Source organism: Solanum stenotomum, chromosome 4 (genome assembly GCF_019186545.1).
Source record: "Solanum stenotomum isolate F172 chromosome 4, ASM1918654v1, whole genome shotgun sequence".
Classification (NCBI taxonomy): Eukaryota; Viridiplantae; Streptophyta; class Magnoliopsida; order Solanales; family Solanaceae; genus Solanum; species Solanum stenotomum.
Window position 1 is genome coordinate 9244861 of NC_064285.1, and position 20607 is coordinate 9265467.

Here is a 20607-nt window from a genome sequence, read left to right on the forward strand (position 1 = left end):
GTCAGCGCCAGAACATGTTGTATGTTCTTCAAGCTCGCCAGGATTAGAAGATTTTCCTGATGTGGTTACTGGTACGTTACGAGTCTTTCACTTAGATGTTTATGCTTTGTTAGATCCAGGGGCAACTCTTTCCTTTGTAACTCCATATATAGTAGTGAACTTTAATGTCAGTCCAGAAACTCTTTCAGAACCCTTCTCAGTCTCTAGTCCAGTTGTTGACCCAGTTATAGCTAGACGGGTATACATAAATTTCCATGTCACGGTCTCTCAGAAAGTCACCTTAGCAGATCTTGTAGAGTTAGAAATGATAAACTTTGATGTCATTCTATGTATAGATTGGTTACATTCCTATTATGCCTCAGTTGATTGTAGAACTAGGATCGTTCGTTTTTAGTTTCCTAGCGAACCAATCTTAGAATGGAAGGGTAGTAGTTCAGTGCCTATGGGTCGATTCATTTCTTACCTTAAGGCCAAAAAGATGATTTCCAGGGGGTATATCTATCATCTAGTTCGGGTTAAGGATTCAAGCTTTGAAACCCCAACTTTTGAGTCAGTTCCTGTAGTAAATGAGTTCCAGAAGTGTTTCCAGAAGATCTTCCCGGAGTTTCTCCCGAAAGGGAAATCGACTTTGGAATTGATCTCCTTCTAAATACCCAACATATTTCTATTCCTCCTTATAGAATGGCTCCAGCTGAGCTTAAAGAATTGAAAGAGCAGTGGAAATACCTTCTAGATAAGGGCTTTATCATACCTAGTATTTTTCCTTGGGGTGCACTAGTGTTGTTTGTGAAAAGAAAGATGGTTCTCTCAGGATGTGCATTAACTATCGGTAGTTGAACAAAGTAACAATCAAGAATAAGTATCTTATCCCCAGGATTGATGACTTATTTGACCAACTTCAGGGTGCTAATCATTTTTCAAAAATAGACCTCAGATTCAGTTATCATCAGCTTAGAGTTAGAGATAGTGACATCCCGAAAACAGCCTTCAGAACTCAGTATAGTCATTACGAATTCGTAGTTATGACATTTGTACTAACCAATGCTCCTACAACCTTTATGGACTTGATGAACAAGGTGTTCAAGCAGTATTTGGACTTGTTCATTATCGTCTTTATTGATGATATCCTTATTTACTCTAGGAATGAAGAAGAACATCCAACTCATTTGAGGGTTGTCCTACAAACTCTCAAAGATCGCCAGTTATTCGCTAAGTTTAGCAAATGTGAGTTTTGATTACAATTTGTTTCTTTCCTTGGTCGTATAGTGTCTAGCGAAGGGATCCAAGTGGACTCTCAGAAAATAGAGGCAATGAAACAATGGCCCAGACCTACCTCTCCTACAGATATCAAAAGTTTCTTGGGTTTGGCTAGTTATTACAGACGATTTGTGGAAGGATTTTCATCCATACTTTTCCATTGACTAAGTTGACTCAGAAAAAGGTTAAGTTCCAGTGGTCAGATGAGTGTGAAAAAACCTTTGAAAATTGAAAACTAGGTTGACTACAGCTCCTATTTTGACTCTACCAGAGTGTTCAGATGGTTATGTGATCTATTGCGATGCATCTAGAGTCTGCCTAGATTGTGTATTGATGCAGCAAGGTAAGGTTTTAGCTTATGCTTCTAGACAACTTGAGGTGCATGAGAAGAACTATCCGACTCATGACCTTGAGCTTGCAGCCGTAGTATTTGCCCTAAAGATTTGAAGGCATTACTTGTATGGTGTTCACGTAGATGTGTTCATAGACCATAAAAGCCTTCAGTATGTTTTCACCCAGAAAGAGTTGAATCTTCACCAAAGATGGCTTGAATTCCTCAAGAACTATGATATGAATGTGCTCTACCATCCTGGTAAGGCGAATGTAGTAGTTGATGCTCTTAGCAGGTTATCTATGGGCAGTGTAGCACATGTTGAGAAATAAAGGAAAGAATTAACAAGAGATATTCACCAGCTTGCTCGCTTAGGAGTTGGTCTTATAGACTCGTCAGATGGTGGAGTGATAGTTTAGAATAGATTTGAATCTTCATTGGTAGCAGAGGTTAAGGAAAAACAAGACAGTGATCCTATATTTCTTCATTTGAAAGGTGTAGTCCATTAGCAGTGTCACGACCCAGGGGTACCCCTAAACGTAACATGGCGTACTTGACCCCGAAAGGGTTTCATACAAGCCTTTAGCATAATCATAACATAATATACTAGAAAAGTAGGGACAATTTAAAACTTTTACAATCGAAGTCATTTTCATAACAAAACAAGCGGAAGTCTTTACTAAACCTTTATCTCAAACCATCTAACATAATACTTGAATAAAACTCTTAGGACACATCCCATACAAAGTCTAAAACATAAATAAATGGCATAAAGGAAATGATAGGCTTGTCCTCGATGCTATGAAGACTCACCAACTCTTCAACTCTTCTTGCACCTTAGGAACCTAGCCTCCAAAGCAACTCAATCTCTGAAACCCTACATTTGGTTAGAATGTAGGCAATATGCGTTAGTACAAAATGTACCAAGTATGAAAGCTAGCACAACATCATAAGAGCATCTCAAAATGGTTAGTAAACATAAGACATAAGCATAAGAGATAATAACATATTCATAACATAATCATCATAGTCATAGTATAATCTCCAACATAAGCATCATATAAACATAAGTCAACATAAGACATAGTGTATCCCTTTTTGATCATCTTAATCATAGCCTATATGCATAGTCAACTCATAAACTCTTCTTACCATAAGGGAACCATACTCCTAAGTAACCTCAAGACACACTTGTGAAATGCATGAAAGGTATCCCATACTACCCTTTACCTAAGCATAGCCTTGAAGTCATCTTAGTCATACTCACCCTCCTTTGGTCTCATTATTAGTTTAACTCTCATAACTAAGGGAATCTCTCACCTTTAGTCAACTATATAACTAGGAAGGACAACTATAGCACAATCATATTCTTACAACTTCTCTTTAGTGACCCTAAGTCATACTTGTGCAATGCATGAATAGCACCTCATAATACTACTCATGCTAAGTACTACCTTTAGGTCCTCATACTAACACTTCTTGGTTTGGAACCTAGCTCCTCTCTTTAACTTTAGAACACTATGAGGTACTCTCTTAAGCACATCTTAGTTCCTTATTAGGTTGAACCCTATGAGATACTTCCTTTAGTATGTCTAAGTTCACTATTAGCATGGATGCTATGAGATACTTACTTAAGCATGTCTAAACTCCTTTCTACTTTGAATACTATGAAATACTCTCTTAAGTATGTCTAAGTTCCTTCTTCACATAGACCCTACGAGATACTACCTTAAGCATGTCTAAGTCCACTTATACTCTTGAACATTATGATGTACTTCATTAAGTAAGTCTTAGTTCAATTATGCTTTAGAACACTATGAGATGCTTCTTTAAGCATGTCTTAGTTCATAGGATATGGAGATTGCTACTAGGAACCTTAACTCAACTATGTGAAGGCTCCCATCTTATGAGACCTAACTTTGGGAAAATCCACACTCTACTACGTAAGAGTTCCCCCTTTAACTTGGATAGTCCTCACATCAACTAGGTGTGGCTCTCCTTTCTTTCTGGAGTCCGGACCCTATCTTGTGTGACACTCCATCTCATTGTCAATATCCACTTGGATCCAAGCATACACCCTAAGGTTTACTTGTTAAGCCTTGTTTAACACTCATAACTCATGGAAGGATGTCCTTGACAACCAATCCATGTTCAAGTGATTCTATCACTTTCATCAATCAAGCACACATAAGGTAAGTTAGGTGAGTATATGTCTTTCACCACAATCCATCCTAATAGACTTCTATTCTCTTTTAGACTTCACTCTCAAAGCCTTAACATTAATAGTTAACCACCTTAGCTTCACCCTAAGTCCTAGCTCTCATGATCACAACCTTACTCTCAATTAGGTTTCTTTCTTAATCTCTTCTTTATAACTAGATTTCAAGGTATATTTTGATCACATCTTCCATTACTAGGTGATTCTAGTCTTAATTGATCATAAAGGTTCAATTTTAACTTTACAAGTTAAGATCAATCATATACAATAGAGTCTAGTTCAATTCATGATTATATGATCCTAAGTTTGATCAATTACTACACATGACATTGGTTTTCGAAGATCAACTATGAACCTTCAACTTTGCCTCTAATGGCATAAACCCACAAAAATCACATTCATCAATTTAGATTAGGGTTTACCATAGAAATCACATGAAATCATCATAATATCATTAAACAAAGCTAAATAAATCATAATTGGGTGATATCCACTAGATTGGAATCACACCCAAACCCTACCCACAATGCAAGCACAACCCTAGCTAAAATTGGGTTTTTGATTTCACAAGTGGGGAATCTATGGGGATCTATGGGTGGAAGAACTCATAGATGATAAAGCTTCACATACCTTTAATAAAAGCCCTAAAAAATGCTTGAATCAATGGTGAATTCGACCTAGTTGCTGCCCCTCTTCTTCTTCTTCTTCTTCTTTGCTTCTAGAGAGAGAATTTATTGAGAGTAATTTGAGGTCATGGATAAATGAGTTAGAGTGATTATTTTAGGGGCCTATTAACCTTATATAGGTGGTAAATTAACTAATTAACCGATCTACATTAACCCTGTCAAGCCCCAAGCCTACACCCTGTGCGGGACCGGCACCCGGAGACCATTTCTGGCCCCAAGCGAACCCTTGGCCTGACTTTCTTAACTCAGTGGAAACCTAACCCAACAGAATAACTCAATGCAATGCAATATTACAAAACAACATAACTTATAAACTTTGGCCATAAAGGCAACTCAAATCTCAAAATAGAATATTTACATATATACATAGATGAGAGACTCAAAACTAACTGCCTGACTATCTGTCTATGAAGCCTCTAAAATACTAAGATGGATGTTGGGACAGACCCCGGAACATACTAATAAAACAAAAACTAAGAACACAAAATAATTGAGTCCTCCGGAATGCAAGGAGGCTCACCACTGACTCTGGAGTGCTCAACTGGATCAACGACGTGCAGGATGCTGATCCGGGGTACCTGTATCTGCATCATAAGATGATGCAGGCCAACTGACATAAGTACATGGAATGTACGAGTATGTGAGCTGAAAAACTAAGCAACATAGGCTAGAAGGAAATTTGGAAGAAAACTGAAAAGTTTACCTTGCTGAACTCAACTCAACCTAACTGACTTCTTTCAATATAAGGCAATTTAAAATAAGTGCGATATAAAGAAAGACTGTTTAAAACATGCTATAAACTCAATGTGTATACAAGGATACAATAAGCCTGAGATGTATATAGAAATACAATTGAACTGATGTATATAAAATACAATAATTTATGTGTATAAAAATACAATAACTGCTGTGGGAGTTTCTCTAACCGACAACCATCACATAAGAGCTATAGTGATGATACAGCGATCGACCTCACGCTGCCAGAGCATCTTATACCCGGCCAAAGGTATAAGACCTGAACTGCCTAATGGATCCACTAGTCTAATCTGAAAAGGATTCATCTAAAAAGTATGATCCTTTTCTACCCATGGTGGCTAACATGGTTCTATGGGGGCTGTGGGTTCTTTGAACGCTCCCCCAATTCGGTGCTCGATACTACTCCCAAAAATGTACTGGCTCTTATGTTTTTAAAACATATTTATTCCTGCTGATATGAGATAATTACTCAAAAACTAGCCCGAAGGCTCTTTGGAAATTTCAGTTTCCAACCTTGTTTAGATGTAAAGACATTTCTTTAAAACTTCTTTGGGAATACATAGTTCCCTAATAACTTTGAGAAATGAACTCAACTTTAAACTCTTGACTCTTTACTCTTTACTTGACTTGCAACTTGAGCCTTAGAATGAAGTTAAAACGTTCAATAAAGACTCTTGAAAAGCTTGGAGGACTTGCTTGAACTAACTTCTTAACTTCTAAGCTTGACTTCTAATTTCACTTGACTTCTAACTCGACTTGACTTGGAAACTAACTTCACTTGACTTGGATTATGAATTCAAGGGTAATGATTTGTGTTTGGAAAGACCCCATGATGATTAGGAATAATTTAGGACAGCTAAACTTGAGAAGAATTTCGAAATTAAATTCTGAAAACAGATCAAATTTTGTTCAAAGAGGGAACACAGCCGCGACGCAGACTTGTTTCCCTGAAAGCAGCCTTCCTTTTCTCCTTCATGATGCCAACTCTAACCCTCTTAACTTCAAAGGTTCTTTTCCCAAACACTTGGGGTCATAAACCCCTCAACCTACAGTGGATTCCACTCAAAACACAACCAAATCCTGTCCCAAATCAGCAAGAACTTCAACAACACAACCAACAACTTCAACAACCAAAATAAATCTTTTCTTGGAATTAAAAACGAGTTGGTGTGTGGGGGTATGAACCAACCAACACTGAGGATCATAAAATCCCTCAACATACAAGAGATTACAACTCAAATACACAACCCAATCATGTCCCACAACCAACAATAACTTCAACAACATCAACAACAACTAACAACTTCAACAACAATTCCAATCTTTTCTCAAATCATAAAAAATGAGCTTGGTGTGTGGGAGGAAAGGATCACCCAACACTAAGAACTCACATACCTTGATAGGGATCACCCCCGACGAAAATCCACGATGATCTTGAAAAATCTTTGCTTGATCTTCCCTTTCTCCTCTTCTTCTCCTCTTCTTCTCTTCTTCACTCTCAAGAACCCTAACTCTTTACTCTTTAAAAAAAATGAGACAAACTGATATAAAATCAGTCTAACACTTTAATATAACCAAAACAATTGATTTGTGAAAAGACCAAAATGCCCTTAAATTTCTGGACGGACACCCTGCCAACTGCCCAACTTTCAAAGGGCATAACTCGCTCATACGAACTCGGAATTGAGTAAACTCGGTGGCATTGGAAAGATCATTCCAAGGGCTTTCCAAATATAACTGGAACTACTCCTGGATCATCCTGAGCTAGGAGTTATGACTGCTCAAAGTTGGCCAAAAACTCACCAATTTCCACACTTCGCCAAATTTCCAGATTTTTGAANACTCTTTACTCTTTAAAAAAAATGAGACAAACTGATATAAAATCAGTCTAACACTTTAATATAACCAAAACAATTGATTTGTGAAAAGACCAAAATGCCCTTAAATTTCTGGACGGACACCCTGCCAACTGCCCAACTTTCAAAGGGCATAACTCGCTCATACGAACTCGGAATTGAGTAAACTCGGTGGCATTGGAAAGATCATTCCAAGGGCTTTCCAAATATAACTGGAACTACTCCTGGATCATCCTGAGCTAGGAGTTATGACTGCTCAAAGTTGGCCAAAAACTCACCAATTTCCACACTTCGCCAAATTTCCAAATTTTTGAACTTAGCCAAATTTCCATATTCTGGACTTAGCCAAATTTTCCAGATTTTGAACTTTTTCCAAAGTGATTACTTCCAATTTCAAGCTTCTCCATATTCATTTTAAATTGTCAGATGTTACAAACCCCTAATTAATTACTAACTTAACCCACAAACACTTAACTTAAAACTAAACCACCTAAAACTGGCAACACCTACGGATCCCCATCCACGGACCGTGGATGGGTTGATGGGCCGTCATGTGGTCTCGTGGTTTGCACCTGAGGCTTGTCATGGTAGGCCTCTTGTAGGCCTTGACCTACGCCCTTGACCTACGCCCATAACCTACGGGGCGTGGTTTGATCTACTGGCCATAGATGGCCCTCCGTAGGTCATCAAATTTTCTAGATTTTTGGGACTATTTTGGGGTCCCCCTCAACAACCCATTGGGTGGTCCTTGGGGGGTCGTTCCTGGACGTTTAACCCCTAAAACCCCTACTCTAAGTACGAGAACCATTTCTTTTGATTTTAATGCTCATATACCACTCCAAAACTCCTACGAAAGGCTCTAGAACTCACTAATTTACGGGGTGTTACAAGCACAAAGTATAGGTTTCTCCCAAGGGGGAGATGGTGTACTTCGTTATCAGGGTCGCTTATGTGTTCTTAAGGTGGGTGAGTTGAGGCAACAGATCCTTACATAGGCCCATAATTCCAGATATTCTATCCATCCAGGTGCCACTAAGATGTACCGTGATCTGCAGGAAGTCATTTGGTGGAACGATATGAAGAGAGACATAGCAGATATTGTGGCTAAGTGTCCTAATTGTCAACTTGTTAAAGTAGAACATCAAAAACTAGGAGGTATGACTCGAGAGATCAACATTCCTACATGGAAGTGGGAAGTGATCAACATGGACTTCATTATAGGTTTAACTCGTACTCGCAGACAGTATGACTCCATTTAGGTGATAGTAGACCGAGTTACTAAGTCCGCTCATTTTTTGGCTGTTAAGACTACAGATTCGGTGAAGGACTACACCAAGCTTTACATTAATGAGATTGTCAAGTTGTATGGGGTTCCTTTGTCTATCATCTCAAATAGAGTTCCTCAGTTTACCTCTCATTTTTGAAAGTCATTTTAGAAAGGTCTTAGTACCCAGGTAAATCTCAGCACGACATTTCATCCGCAGACGGATGGTCAGGCAGAGTGTACCATTCAGACCTTAGAGGACATGTTGAGAGTTTGTGTGATCGATTTCAAGGGTAGTTGGGATGATCACCTTCCTCTTATAGAGTTCGCCTACAATAATAACTATCATTCTAGAATTCAGATGGCCCATTATGAGGCATTGTATGGGCGTAGATGTAGATCTCCAGTTGGTTGGTTTGAAGTAGGTGAAGCAACCTTGATAGGGCCAGATTCAGTTCATGATGCCATGGAAAATGTTTAGCTCATTAGATATAGACTTAAGACAGCCTAGAGTCGCCAGAAGTCATATACAGGTGTAAGGAGAAGGGACTTAGAGTTCCAAATTAATGATGAGGTTTTCCTGTAAGTGTCACCTATGAAGGGGGTGATGAGATTTGGAAAGAAGGGGAAATCCAGTCCTAGATATGAGTTAGAGTTGCTAGCAGAACTAGCAATAGTCCATCAGTCTTTCACATTTCGTTATTGAAGAAGTGTGTAGGTGATCCAACATCTATAGTACCTTTAGAAAGTGTTGTTGTGCAGGATAGCCTCACTTATGAAGATGTGCCAGTTGAGATTCTTGATCGTCAGGTTTGAAGGTTGAGAAACAAAGAGGTCGCTTTAATTAAGGTTTTGTGGAGGAGTCAGTACGTAGAGGGAGCTACTTGGGAAGCAGAAGCAACCATAAAGGCCAAGTATCCTCATCTCTTTCCTTTTTATTCCATTCTAGCTTGAGGTAATAGTTCCTCTCTAATCTCTCAGTTTACTCTTGCGTAAAATTCAGTCTTAGTAGTTTGTTACTTCAGTTAGTCTTGCATTTTCTGTGTATTTGCATGTTCTTGGAACTTAGTTCAGTCAAAGCTCAGTTTCCAGTATTGAATGGAAGGGTTAGCAGCTCTTTCCCTCCGTATTCAGTTAGTTTAGTCTTCATTCGAGGACGAATGTTCCTAAGGGGAAGATAATGTATCAACTCGTATGCTAGAAAGAACAGTTTGCAGAAATAAGAAGTTGCAGGTAGCACCAACGGGCACCACCCACGGACCGTAGGTGGGGTCCGTGGATGGCCACATGCAGCCCTCCCCAAAAATAGTCCAGAAAAAATGTCTAGGGCCGACCCACGGTCGGACCCACAGATCGTAGGTCATACCACGGGCCGTGGTCTTGGTCCGTGGATCAGACCCCTCAATAGCCTCTCTCTGAAGCCAATTGACAGTTGACAGGACGGACCGTGGGTCAGTCCGTCGGTTGGCCCCGACAACTTTTAAGTCAAGAGTTGTTTGGTCTTTCCCTATGCGTTGGACCTCTAAACTACGTGGTTTTGGTAAGTTTTAGCCTAGTAACTAAATTAGAACTTACCCTAGTTAATTCATTCTCCAAATAATTGATCAAACTTAGAACCAGAGAGGAGAAAGAGTCGACCAAGTTTTTCAAGAATGCAACAAGTTTTCTTCAGTTTCATCCCCGAAATAGAAAGATATCTCCATGAAATTCATCACCAGGTATATGGGATTTCACTAGTGGGTGGTCCCTAGATTTCAGTCAGAATCTTGATTCCCTTAATATTATCAAGACCTAGGGTTTCTTAAATGTTAGAAATTGTTGGGTTTTAGCTGTTAGAATGACCCAAATCAGATTATCATATTGTTGCTTAGTTCCTTGCATAATATTCAGAACCCTAGTTGTGTAGATTCGTTTAGTTCATGAATTACACTTGCTAGGTCAGTTTAAGTAGATATACATGCTTCAGTTTACGAATATTACATTATCAGTTATAATTATGGCATTCTCAGAGTTTGCATATCAGTAATTGAGTTATCCAGTACTTCAGTATTTTAGTCATAATATTGTTTATATACATTCTAATTAGGAGTAGGCTTAGACCGAGTGGACTAGGGTTCAGCGTACCCGAATAGTCCCAGAACTGCGTGCCCTCATAGGTTTATAAGTCCCTTCCGTAGGTATTACATTTTAGTGATCACGCCAGTCATGCCTCTATACCTCTGGCAGGGTATATTGGGTCCTCTCGATGGGGCGTATACATCGGACTCCACATTTAGCTCATGTGGTTTTATATCGTTTATTAGTAGCTCCCACAATCAGATTCTAGTGTATTGACCAGGTTATCAATTATAGTTCAGTGTTCAGTCTCAGCATATCAAGTACTTGGTCATTGCATTCAGTTAGCTCAATATTCAGTATTTCTATCATGTTCAGATTATATCATTGCTTTACCGTTTTGTTCAGTTATTTGTTGTATTCAGCTTTATTCCATCTTGCATGCTCAGTACCTTTCAAGTACTGATGTATACTCTGCGCTACACATTCTCGTGATGTAGGTTCAGGTCCTCAACATTCAGATCACGTATAGATTGGTTCCTCATCTCTAGTTCAGCAGCTTCAGTGCTGAGTCCTCATTCTTCGTGGACAATACACATGTTTCTCTAGTTAGTTTTTTCATTTCAGTTTTCAGTATTTGCTAGAGTTAGCTGGGGGCATGTCCCAGCATCTCTAGTCAGAGGCTTATTTCAGACATATTTTAGATTCAGCTTTAGCTTTTGAGTTTTACTTCAGTGTTATAAACTCGCTTTTAGTATTTATATATTCAGACCAGTTTGCATATTCCCCACTATTAAGTTTTATCATGATTTAGTGGTCGTTTGGATTGGCTTATTTTAGGTTCTTTTTAGCCAAAATATCTTTTAAGTTGTTTTGAAGTGTTTGGGTAAAGTTGAAAAGTGCTTATAAGCACTTACTTTTATGTCAAAATAACAAAAATAAGCCAAAATCCATAAGTTAGAAATCCTAACTTATGGCTTTTGGCTTATAAGTCATAAGCCAAAAGCCAATCCAAATAGGCCCTTAGCTTCCGCATCAATTTAATTGTTATAGAATATTCAATCTACTTATGATATGCCAGCTCAGGGTTAGCTTGGGGTCACTCATGATCCTAGGTCCCGTGTTTACGTCCTGGGGTAGCCTCGGGGAGTGATAGGTTAGAAAAAAATGTTTGATTCGCAGAATTTTGCTCATCCAACAACAACAATATACCCAATGCGTGTACACAAAACCTACATCTTCCTTGGTAGAGGAGCCTTTTCCAAATACACACTCAACTCGAGTTGCTGATAAATTTCAAAAGTATAAGTTATTATAAAGTAGAGAAGTCAAGAAGAATATTGGTTGAAGACATTTTTGTTGATGTCTTCAGATTACATTTGTAAGACTTGAATGAAAATCGAAGCAGTAAACCCACGACTAGAATATTTCTAACTCACTAAACTTACTCCTAAATAATAGGAATAGATGACTAATAACTAATGACTAAGTCTTATCTAATATAAAGCATTAAAAGTAAATTAACTGCAGTTGAAAATACAAATTCCTAACACTCCTTGCTTTGGAAACTACAAGCTCCAATTTTCTATCTGAGAAGCACAAACTTGTTGGCCGGTAAAGGCTTAGTGAATATATTAGCTAACTGTTCTTCCGTCTTACAGTAGACAAGAGTTATATCTCCATCTTTTTGCACTTATCTCAATAAAAACAACTTGATTTTGAAATTCTTAGTTCTTCCATGAAACATAGGATTGTGAGATATATCTATTGTTGCTTCATTGTCCACGAACACTTGGATGCTTCCATTCGGTTCCATATCCAAATCAACCATAATTTTCTTTAGCCACAATGCTTGATTTACTACTGGTGTAGCTACCACAAACTTTCTTCGATAGTAGATTGAGCCACAAAATCTTGTTTCTTACAACTCCATGAGAAGATTCTAAAACCAAGACTAAAACAGTACCCTGAAGTACTCTTTTTGCATCATCCTCGGGATCGCCCCAATCACTGTCGGAGTACCCACGAAGCTTCACAGGTTGACTCTTCTGAAACTTGACTCCATAGGTGATGGTTTCATTGATGTATCACACAACTCTTTTGGCTGCCTGAAAATATATTTCACCAGGACAGTGCATACCTTGATAAAACACTTACAACATACAATATATCAGGTCTTGTTGTTGTAAGATACATTAAACACCCAATGAAACTTCTGAAGTATGTCTCCTCCACCTTTTCGGCTCCATCATCCTTACTTAGTTTCTCTTTTTGGTTCATGGGAGTACTAATCTCGTTGCAATTTTCCATTTTGAATTTCTTGAGAATTTCCTTTGCGTACTTTTTCTGGCAAACAAAAAACTCATCTTTTCCTTGTGTAATCTGTATTTCAAGAAAATATATCATAATACCAAGATTAGACATTTCAAAAGCTTGTATCATATCTTGCTTGAACTCATCAATTAGCTTTTCACTACTCCCTGTAATCAAAGGGTCTTCCACATAAAGAGAAACAATAAGAATCTAAGTGCTATTATGTTTAACATATAGTGTGAACATTGAAAGACTCTTTTCAAAATCGAGGGTGAGCAAATAATCATTTATTCAACTATACCAAGCTCTTGGTTCCTATTTTAAGCCATAAAGAATTTTATGTAGTCGATAGACTTTATCTTCCTTTTCGTTGATAAAAAGCCCTTCAGGGTGCTCAACATAAATTTCTTCTTCGAAAATGCCATTGAGAAATGCTAATCTTGCATTCATCTGATGCACTTTCCAGCCACGTTGTGCAGAAACAATTATAAGCAATCTGACCGTGTCAAGCCTAGCAATTGGAGCAAAAGTGTCAGAATAATCTACACAAAAAATTTGTGCATAACCCTTAACTACAAAACTTGTTTTATGCTTGTTGATTGAACCATCAACATTTAGCTTGGTTTGGAACACTCACTTTTCCCCAATTAATTTTCTGCCTTGAGGTTTGTCAACAAGCTACCACATATCATTTGTTTCGATCATAAACAGCTCCTCAGCCATTGTATTTCTTTACTTAGGGGTCTTTGAGAGCATCTTTAGGGTTAACAAGTTCGCGAATCACAACATTGCATCTTTAGGGTTAACAACTCGTGCCATCTCCATGATAAATCTATTTATTCTCTCACTAACTCCATTTGGTTCTGGAGTATGAGGAGAACTAAGTTGGCGTTCAATCCATGATTCCTCACAAAATAGACCAAACTGGTGAGAAGTGTACTCCTTGCCATTGTCAGATCGTAAAATCTAAATTTTGCAGCAACTTTCAGTTTTCAACTTCTAGAAAATGCTCTTGACCTCTGATTTGAACTTTAAAAAATAAATCCATCACATTCGGGTCAGATCATCAATAAAAATAGCATAATAAAAACTACCTTTAAGTGAAGGAGTCATTTGGGGTCCTCCAATATCGGTGTGAACCAGCTGCAACTTTCTTGTTGTTCTCCAAGTTGCCATTGGGAATGGAAGTCTACTTTGTTTTCCAAATTTACATGCCCGACAATTTTTAGAACTCGCTCCCAGTTTAGAAAGTTTCTCGACTTTCATTGACTCTTGCATTTTGAGAAGCTCTTAATAATGATAGTGTCCGAGTCTCTTATGCCATAACTCGAAAGCATTTTCTCTTGCCGAATACACCACTTGTTCTTCCTCCAATAGATTTAATGAGAAACTTATGCCTCTCATTTTGACTTTAAACTAGTCATGCCTTGATTGTGTTTCAATTGTAATGGTTCCCATTCCTTTTGCCGGAATATAATCGCCATGACCTATTCTGACTTTTGTAACTCCAATAGGCTTCAAGTCTTTAAAGAGCTCTTTGTCATGAGTCATATGGTTTGTGCATCCGCTATCAATCAGCCAAACCTCAGTTGAAACATTGTTTGCAAAACACGAAGCTACAAAGAGTTGATCCTCTTCATGTTCATTAACAACCTGGGAGTCTGCGTCTTGCTACTGCAATTTATTCTTGCAGATAATTGCTTTATGCCCGATTTGGTTGCACTTATTGCATTTAGCATCCGACCTTTTCCAACACTTGTATGGCGCATGTCCATTCTTTCCACAATGCTTACAAAGAGGATAGTTTCCTTTGAAGCTACTTCTCCATTTGTTAGTTGGTTCTTCGGTCTTTTATATTAACATAACAGTTTTCACTTGTTCATAAACTCCTGCCAGGTGTTTGTCTGTGCTTGGATTCCAGAAGGGTCACTTCTTGCACCTAGGTAAGCATTAGTACCATTTCTTTCTTTTGTTGCTCTCGTCTATGAATCAACTCATGTTCATATTCATACTTCTGTTTCTAATTCTATTGTGATTTTGTGACTTTGGAAATAATCATAATAAGCACCGGGACTTATCATGGCATTTTTGTTTCCACATTTCAGCTTCTAATTCTCTTGCAACATCAATCTCTTCAAGGATTGATACTTCATCCTAAAAATTCTTTATAGAACTATACTCTTTGAAATGCTTAATTTAGACATAGTAATATTATGCACCACATGTTTTCCTAAGCCACTACAAGAAAAAAGGCATTTCCCAACAATTTTTTTTGTTGCTATATATCAAATGTTGTTGCAAAAAGTACTTTTGGCAACAATATAAAAGTTGTTGCATGTTGTTGCAATAAACGCTGATGCGAAAAGTTTTTGCAACAACAAAATATATTGATGCCAAAAACTAACTTATTGCAACCAAAATAATTGTTGCCCTACATTAATATAGTTGTGGCTTATAAAAATTTTTGCAACAAATTTAATGTTGCCACAAATTAACTTTTTTACCAACAATATCAGTTGTTGTAAAAAAATTGACAAAAAGTTAGTTAATAATCTGTTAGAAGGCTTTTAGCAACAATAATTTTTATTGCAATACATATTTATTATACAACTTTAGCAACAATTTGTAAGTAGTTGCTACTTACATAATACACATTTTCTTTTTAGAAATTTTGTACAAATATTTTCTACACTTTTAGCAACAATTTGTGAGTAACTGCTATATACACAATACAGTTTTCTTTTAGAATTTTTTCACAAATATTTAGATTAAGAATTATATAAATTTGCAAAGGTCAATATAAGATTGATAGTCCAAAGAACTAAATACTTCTGCATGTTTGTACTTGTAAGAAAAAAGAATAAGCAAGTCATTAATTATATTCTAATCCTACTAGTAACTTTTGAATAATCCGATCTTCCAAAAGTACTTGTATTGAAGCAATGGTTCAATTATGCATGTCCATCCTGCAAATAAAAGATAAATACAATTATAATTTGACAAAGTATGTTATAAAATACACAAATATAAATCTAAAAGACAGATATTCATATGAATGCACTCACTTATACACCCAAACACACTTTAATCTCCTGATTTCATTTGCATTTAAGAAAAAATAGTAATAATATAGGTGGATTCGAGTTGTTTGAGACTCCTATGACAACTAAATAGTTTATGTTGGGAGTACTTTTCAAGATGCCACAGTACTACTATTAAATTTAGAGGTAATTGAATTACTACTAGAGTCTATCTTGCTCAATACTATAATATTACTCCACTTTATATCAAATATATGATCCATGCGGAACAAGAAATATTTAGGCAACGTACCTCACTTGATTTCTTCTTTTCCAGCTCTACAATTTTTGCCTCAACTGATGATTTTTCACTCAAAAGCCTCTTCTTTGTTTCTTCTGCGGTACGCAACATAGAACGAGCTTTCAGTTCTTCATGGATCTTTTCAAAGACCTGCAAGTGAAGTCACATTAGTTTGTGTTTTGTGGACACTAATCTGGACAAAATATGAAGGCCAAATAATAATTTATAGCTTTACCTGATTATTTGCATCAACCAACTCTTTCGGAATAGTTTTCTTTGAACCTTGAGAACTCAACTTTGGAAGCCGCATTTCTAAGCTTCGCTTCTCTGATAGGGCAGCCTATAAGGAATGGAGCAATAAAATGAATGATTGTCCCCTTGATAAATCAAAAATTTAATAACATTTAAAAAATACCTTAAGCTCTACATCTTTTTCATTGCACAACGAACTGAATTTATCACAATCATAAATAGCCATTTCTAAGTTTTGCTTCTCAAAAGTCAAGATATCTTTCAAGTTATCCAATTCTTTTTGCATCTGTAATTCTTGGTTTTGCTTTCCCTGTAAATCTTCCTGCAACTGCTTATCAATACAAAGATTATAAGCTTGAAATAAATATATATCTAAAATAAGTTTATTACATATTGTGTTTTTCTGTTGTAATTAAAATGACAGATGGATATGCATAGAGATACAACACACAAGGAGATGAAAAATCTATTCCAATAATAATATAGCAAGTCAATGTTAACATAAAAGAACAATCTCTGTTTTCATCTAATTACCAGTAACATTTACTTGTAAACAAAAACAAAATTTCAGCAACGTATACTATTTTCATCTAATTACCAAATGTGATGCTCGAACAAACCAACAACATACATTTTGTGACCAATGAGCAATACTCGACAATACTAGTTCAACATGTAGTAATAATAAAAGAGTTTGCTTACCAATAGAGGTAGGAGGACTAAACATCCTAGATGTAGCCTATTGGAACAAGATAGCTATATGCAAGTTGCTATGGAATTTGTGCTGTAAAAAAGAAGTGGGTCCACTGCTATTACATAAAGAGAAATTCTATCTGAACAACCTGAGAGTATAGACCATCTATTTTTCCAATGTACATATGCTGCTACTATATGGTCCAAGCTGTTACAATGGCTGGGAATAGATAGACAAGTAGAGTTGTTGATGCCATCTATAAAATGACCTTGGCTGCCGGTGTCTACTATGTTTGGATTGAAAGGAATAATAGTGTGTTCAAGGCTATGAAAATTGAGCCCCGTAAGGTAATTCGGAGGATAATCCAAGAGGTCGTGTTCAGAGGATCACATCAAGCACGCCTAACAGCAGCCAATGCAAGTCTAAATTTTTACCCTTGAGAATAGAAACAATAGATATGAGACATTTACTTACCCGTTTGTCATTCATTAGACTTGCAGAACTTGTCTCCTTTGAACTAGTTGAAGCTGTAATGATATTGAAAATTGAAGCAGGAAGGCCATTCTGTACAAATTAATAACTTAGTATGTCGATAAAAGAATAATAGATCGAGGAAGAGGCGAAGATGTATAGTGAGAGAGAAAAAAATTTAAGTAGTAATGTAGCATCTACTAATTTAGCGATGTATACTATAAATAAATACCTTTGGATTCTGCAAATGAGATACTAGCGCCATCATGCTCTCTTTTAACAATTTTTGGTCATGCACTAAACGCACTTCCATTACTTCTCATTTTTTTCGCTCCTCTTCAAGTTGATTCTTAACTTCCATTAGCTTGTTTTCTACACTCTCTCGTTTACGACGTTCTTCTTCTGCTTCCTTTTGTTGTGCTTGAAATTGTTCTTGAATTTCATTTCTAGATATTCTACTTGCTAACTTAATTCCAGATCCTTGACCAAGAATGCACTTTGATTTTTCTCCCATTATTTGCACAAATGCAGCATTAATAATAGGATCCACATCGGTACCCTCTTCAATTTCTTGAATTTTTTCAACAACAACATCTTTCACTTTATCCTACAAAAAAGGTTATACTAGCTTTAACTCTCCATATTTATTTAAATAAACTCATTCTATGAATAAAGGTTAAAAAAAAGTACATTCACTTCAGTAGAAGCATTAGTAACCCATTGCCCATTTGGCTTCATGTGAGTTATTTCCCAAAGTTTTTGAAAATTCGGCTCTTTTCCAGTGGTTGTGTCCCTCTGTCAAAACAAATGAAATTATGTTATTGTTTAAATTGTAACTATAATCGATCAAAAGATAGACATATATCTCACCGCTTCATAAGACACTGCTTGAAAAGTTTTTCTGCCGCAAATATGATTCACTTCTTGTTTTGCCTTGTTATTTTTGTTTCTTTCACTCATTTTCTGCATTGATTTTCAAGAACAATGTTTTCTCTAGTAAAACAAGAACAAGAAACCTAGCTTCAGTTTTCCCCAAAACTGAAGAGGCGCAAGTTTTGGCAAAAGAAAATAAAAATTCTGAACTTCTACAAAATTTTTTGGCGGAAACAAAAAAAAAACCGCGATTGGATTGGCGGAAAACTAAAAGTAATCTATTTTTTGCCACAATGTTTTAAGTTATTGTCAAATTAAATATATTAGCAACAATAATAAAAAATATTGTTGCCAAATATTTTTTAAGATAGCAACAAATTAATTAAATTGTTGCAATTAATAAAGTTGGGCAACAATATCATTATTGTTGCAAAAAGGTTGTTGCAATATTTTAATTTTTGAAACTTATTATATTAATTATTATTAACAATATAATATCGCAACAATACTAACATATTTGGCAACAACAAAAATATTGTGGTTGAAAATTAAAAGACATACCAACAATTAAATCAAGTTGTTGTGATTTATCAATATAAGCCAACAATAATATAGTTGTTGCTAAAAAGTTGTTGCTAATTCCATAATTTGTTGTAGCGTAGCTAATCTGCTTTCCTAGAATGAAAATCTCATTTGTCAATCACATTTCCATAAGAAAGTGGAGTACATAGGAACATTAGTGCATAATATTACCATGACAAAAGAATTTTCAAAGAGGAAACAAAGATTTTACACAGAATTTTTAAAATGAACTAACTTGAACAGATTGTTGTTGTAAGGGAATAAGAAAGCAGAAATGGGAAAAGAAAAATGCCATAGTATTTCGAGTCCCGATGCTTGTGATAATTATTTTCGAAGTCATAAAATTACAAGAGAATAAGAAACAAAAGAATGAAATATGAACACGAGTTGATTCCTAGAAGAGAGAAACAAAAGAAAGAAATGGTACTAATGCTTATCTAGATGCAGGAAGTGACCCTTCTAGACTCCAAGCACAATCAAAAACCTGGCATGAGTTTAGGAGCAAGAAAGAATTATAATGTTAATATAGAAGACGAAAAAGGGAAAATATATATCAAATCACCTATTGAGAAATCATGGCGGACTAGAAAAACTTTATAGACACACGGCCTGTAGAAAATAGCAGAAGAAAAGTATAATCGGAGAATCCTTCTGCTAGCCTGAGATTGTTAACTAAGATCGGAAGATTCAACTAAGAAAGAGGAAGCTAGAAAGGAGAACTTGTTTATGGAAGAAGACTCTTGAATTTGAGTTGTTCTTGGGTTAATTACAAATGACTAATGTCACCAATATTTATACTTGTATAGGGATGCTTCTAGAAACTATTCTAGATACATCTACAAGAAATATCTAGATATCCTTATCTTCTAACTATGTAACAAGATATTTCTATACTTTACTATAAATATCTAATTATCTAGAACATCTAGATTTTTCTTAAGTATTAATATCAAAGATAATTTACTCTACAAAATTCTACTAAATGTCTAAGATATTTTTTGTACCTCTAAAAAATCAACTTTAATTTTTCACACGATCAAACCTCATATGTATGTCCTACAAAACCATCACATCACAACTAGGAATTTCACTCGGTAAAGAGGTTGAGACTGTGCAAAAATCCATAGGCTCCAAGTCTATCTTGCAACAAAAGCAAAACTCAGTGTCACAAAGAAATGTGTAGAAGTATCAGCTACATGCTAAAAAAAATTCCTTCATTTATAATGATCATACGAGTAGCAAATTAGCTGCAATGAGAATGAATTACCTCCAGCTTTTCCATTTTCCTCATGTCCGGCAGCCTCTTTTTGTCCATTCAGTTTTGAATCTATGATGTCCTCGCGTGGATTTACATTGTCATTGCGCTTTTCTTTCTCATTGTTCTTTTTACACCTTTCTCTATCCCATTCTCGCTCTTTTTCCTTATGTTGTTTCTCCTTCTCCCTTTCTCTTGCAGGTTCTTATTTGTGGTCCCTCCCGCGTTATCTTTCCACCTAGTTTATCTTTCTAAGGCTTTTCCTTTCTCTCTTTTATTATAATTTGCAGCTCATATATATTCTCTGTTATGAGATCCAAAGGTTGTAGAAACTTGATGTCTTCATCCAAATATGTATCATACTGCATTCCTTAGTTATTGGTTAGTTCTAACATGATCTAAACTTGAGATCGAAAAATCAGA

The 20607-nt window shown here is 36.3% G+C and overlaps 1 protein-coding gene and 1 pseudogene across 3 annotated transcripts; both read right to left on the reverse strand.

Annotated features, from left to right (window-relative positions):
* The window catches only part of LOC125861254 (WD40 repeat-containing protein HOS15-like), a 34903-nt pseudogene that overhangs the window by 13475 nt on the left and 821 nt on the right, over nucleotides 1–20607 (reverse strand).
* LOC125862422 (uncharacterized) lies at nucleotides 15452–18440 on the reverse strand. 3 transcript variants are annotated; one of them, XM_049542484.1, is made up of 8 exons: nucleotides 18345–18440; nucleotides 18165–18269; nucleotides 17707–18081; nucleotides 17478–17530; nucleotides 16473–16637; nucleotides 16293–16397; nucleotides 16070–16207; nucleotides 15452–15702 (listed from the first exon to the last, which is right to left on the reverse strand). In XM_049542484.1, the coding sequence occupies exons 4-8, from the start codon at nucleotides 17490–17492 to the stop codon at nucleotides 15688–15690; spliced, it is 438 nt and encodes a 145-aa protein (XP_049398441.1). In that variant the 5' UTR covers nucleotides 17493–17530; nucleotides 17707–18081; nucleotides 18165–18269; nucleotides 18345–18440; the 3' UTR covers nucleotides 15452–15687. The 3 variants fall into 3 exon arrangements, with proteins under 3 accessions (XP_049398441.1, XP_049398440.1, XP_049398442.1); XM_049542483.1 differs by having other exon boundaries at nucleotides 17478–17567; XM_049542485.1 differs by lacking the exon at nucleotides 16473–16637 and having other exon boundaries at nucleotides 17478–17567.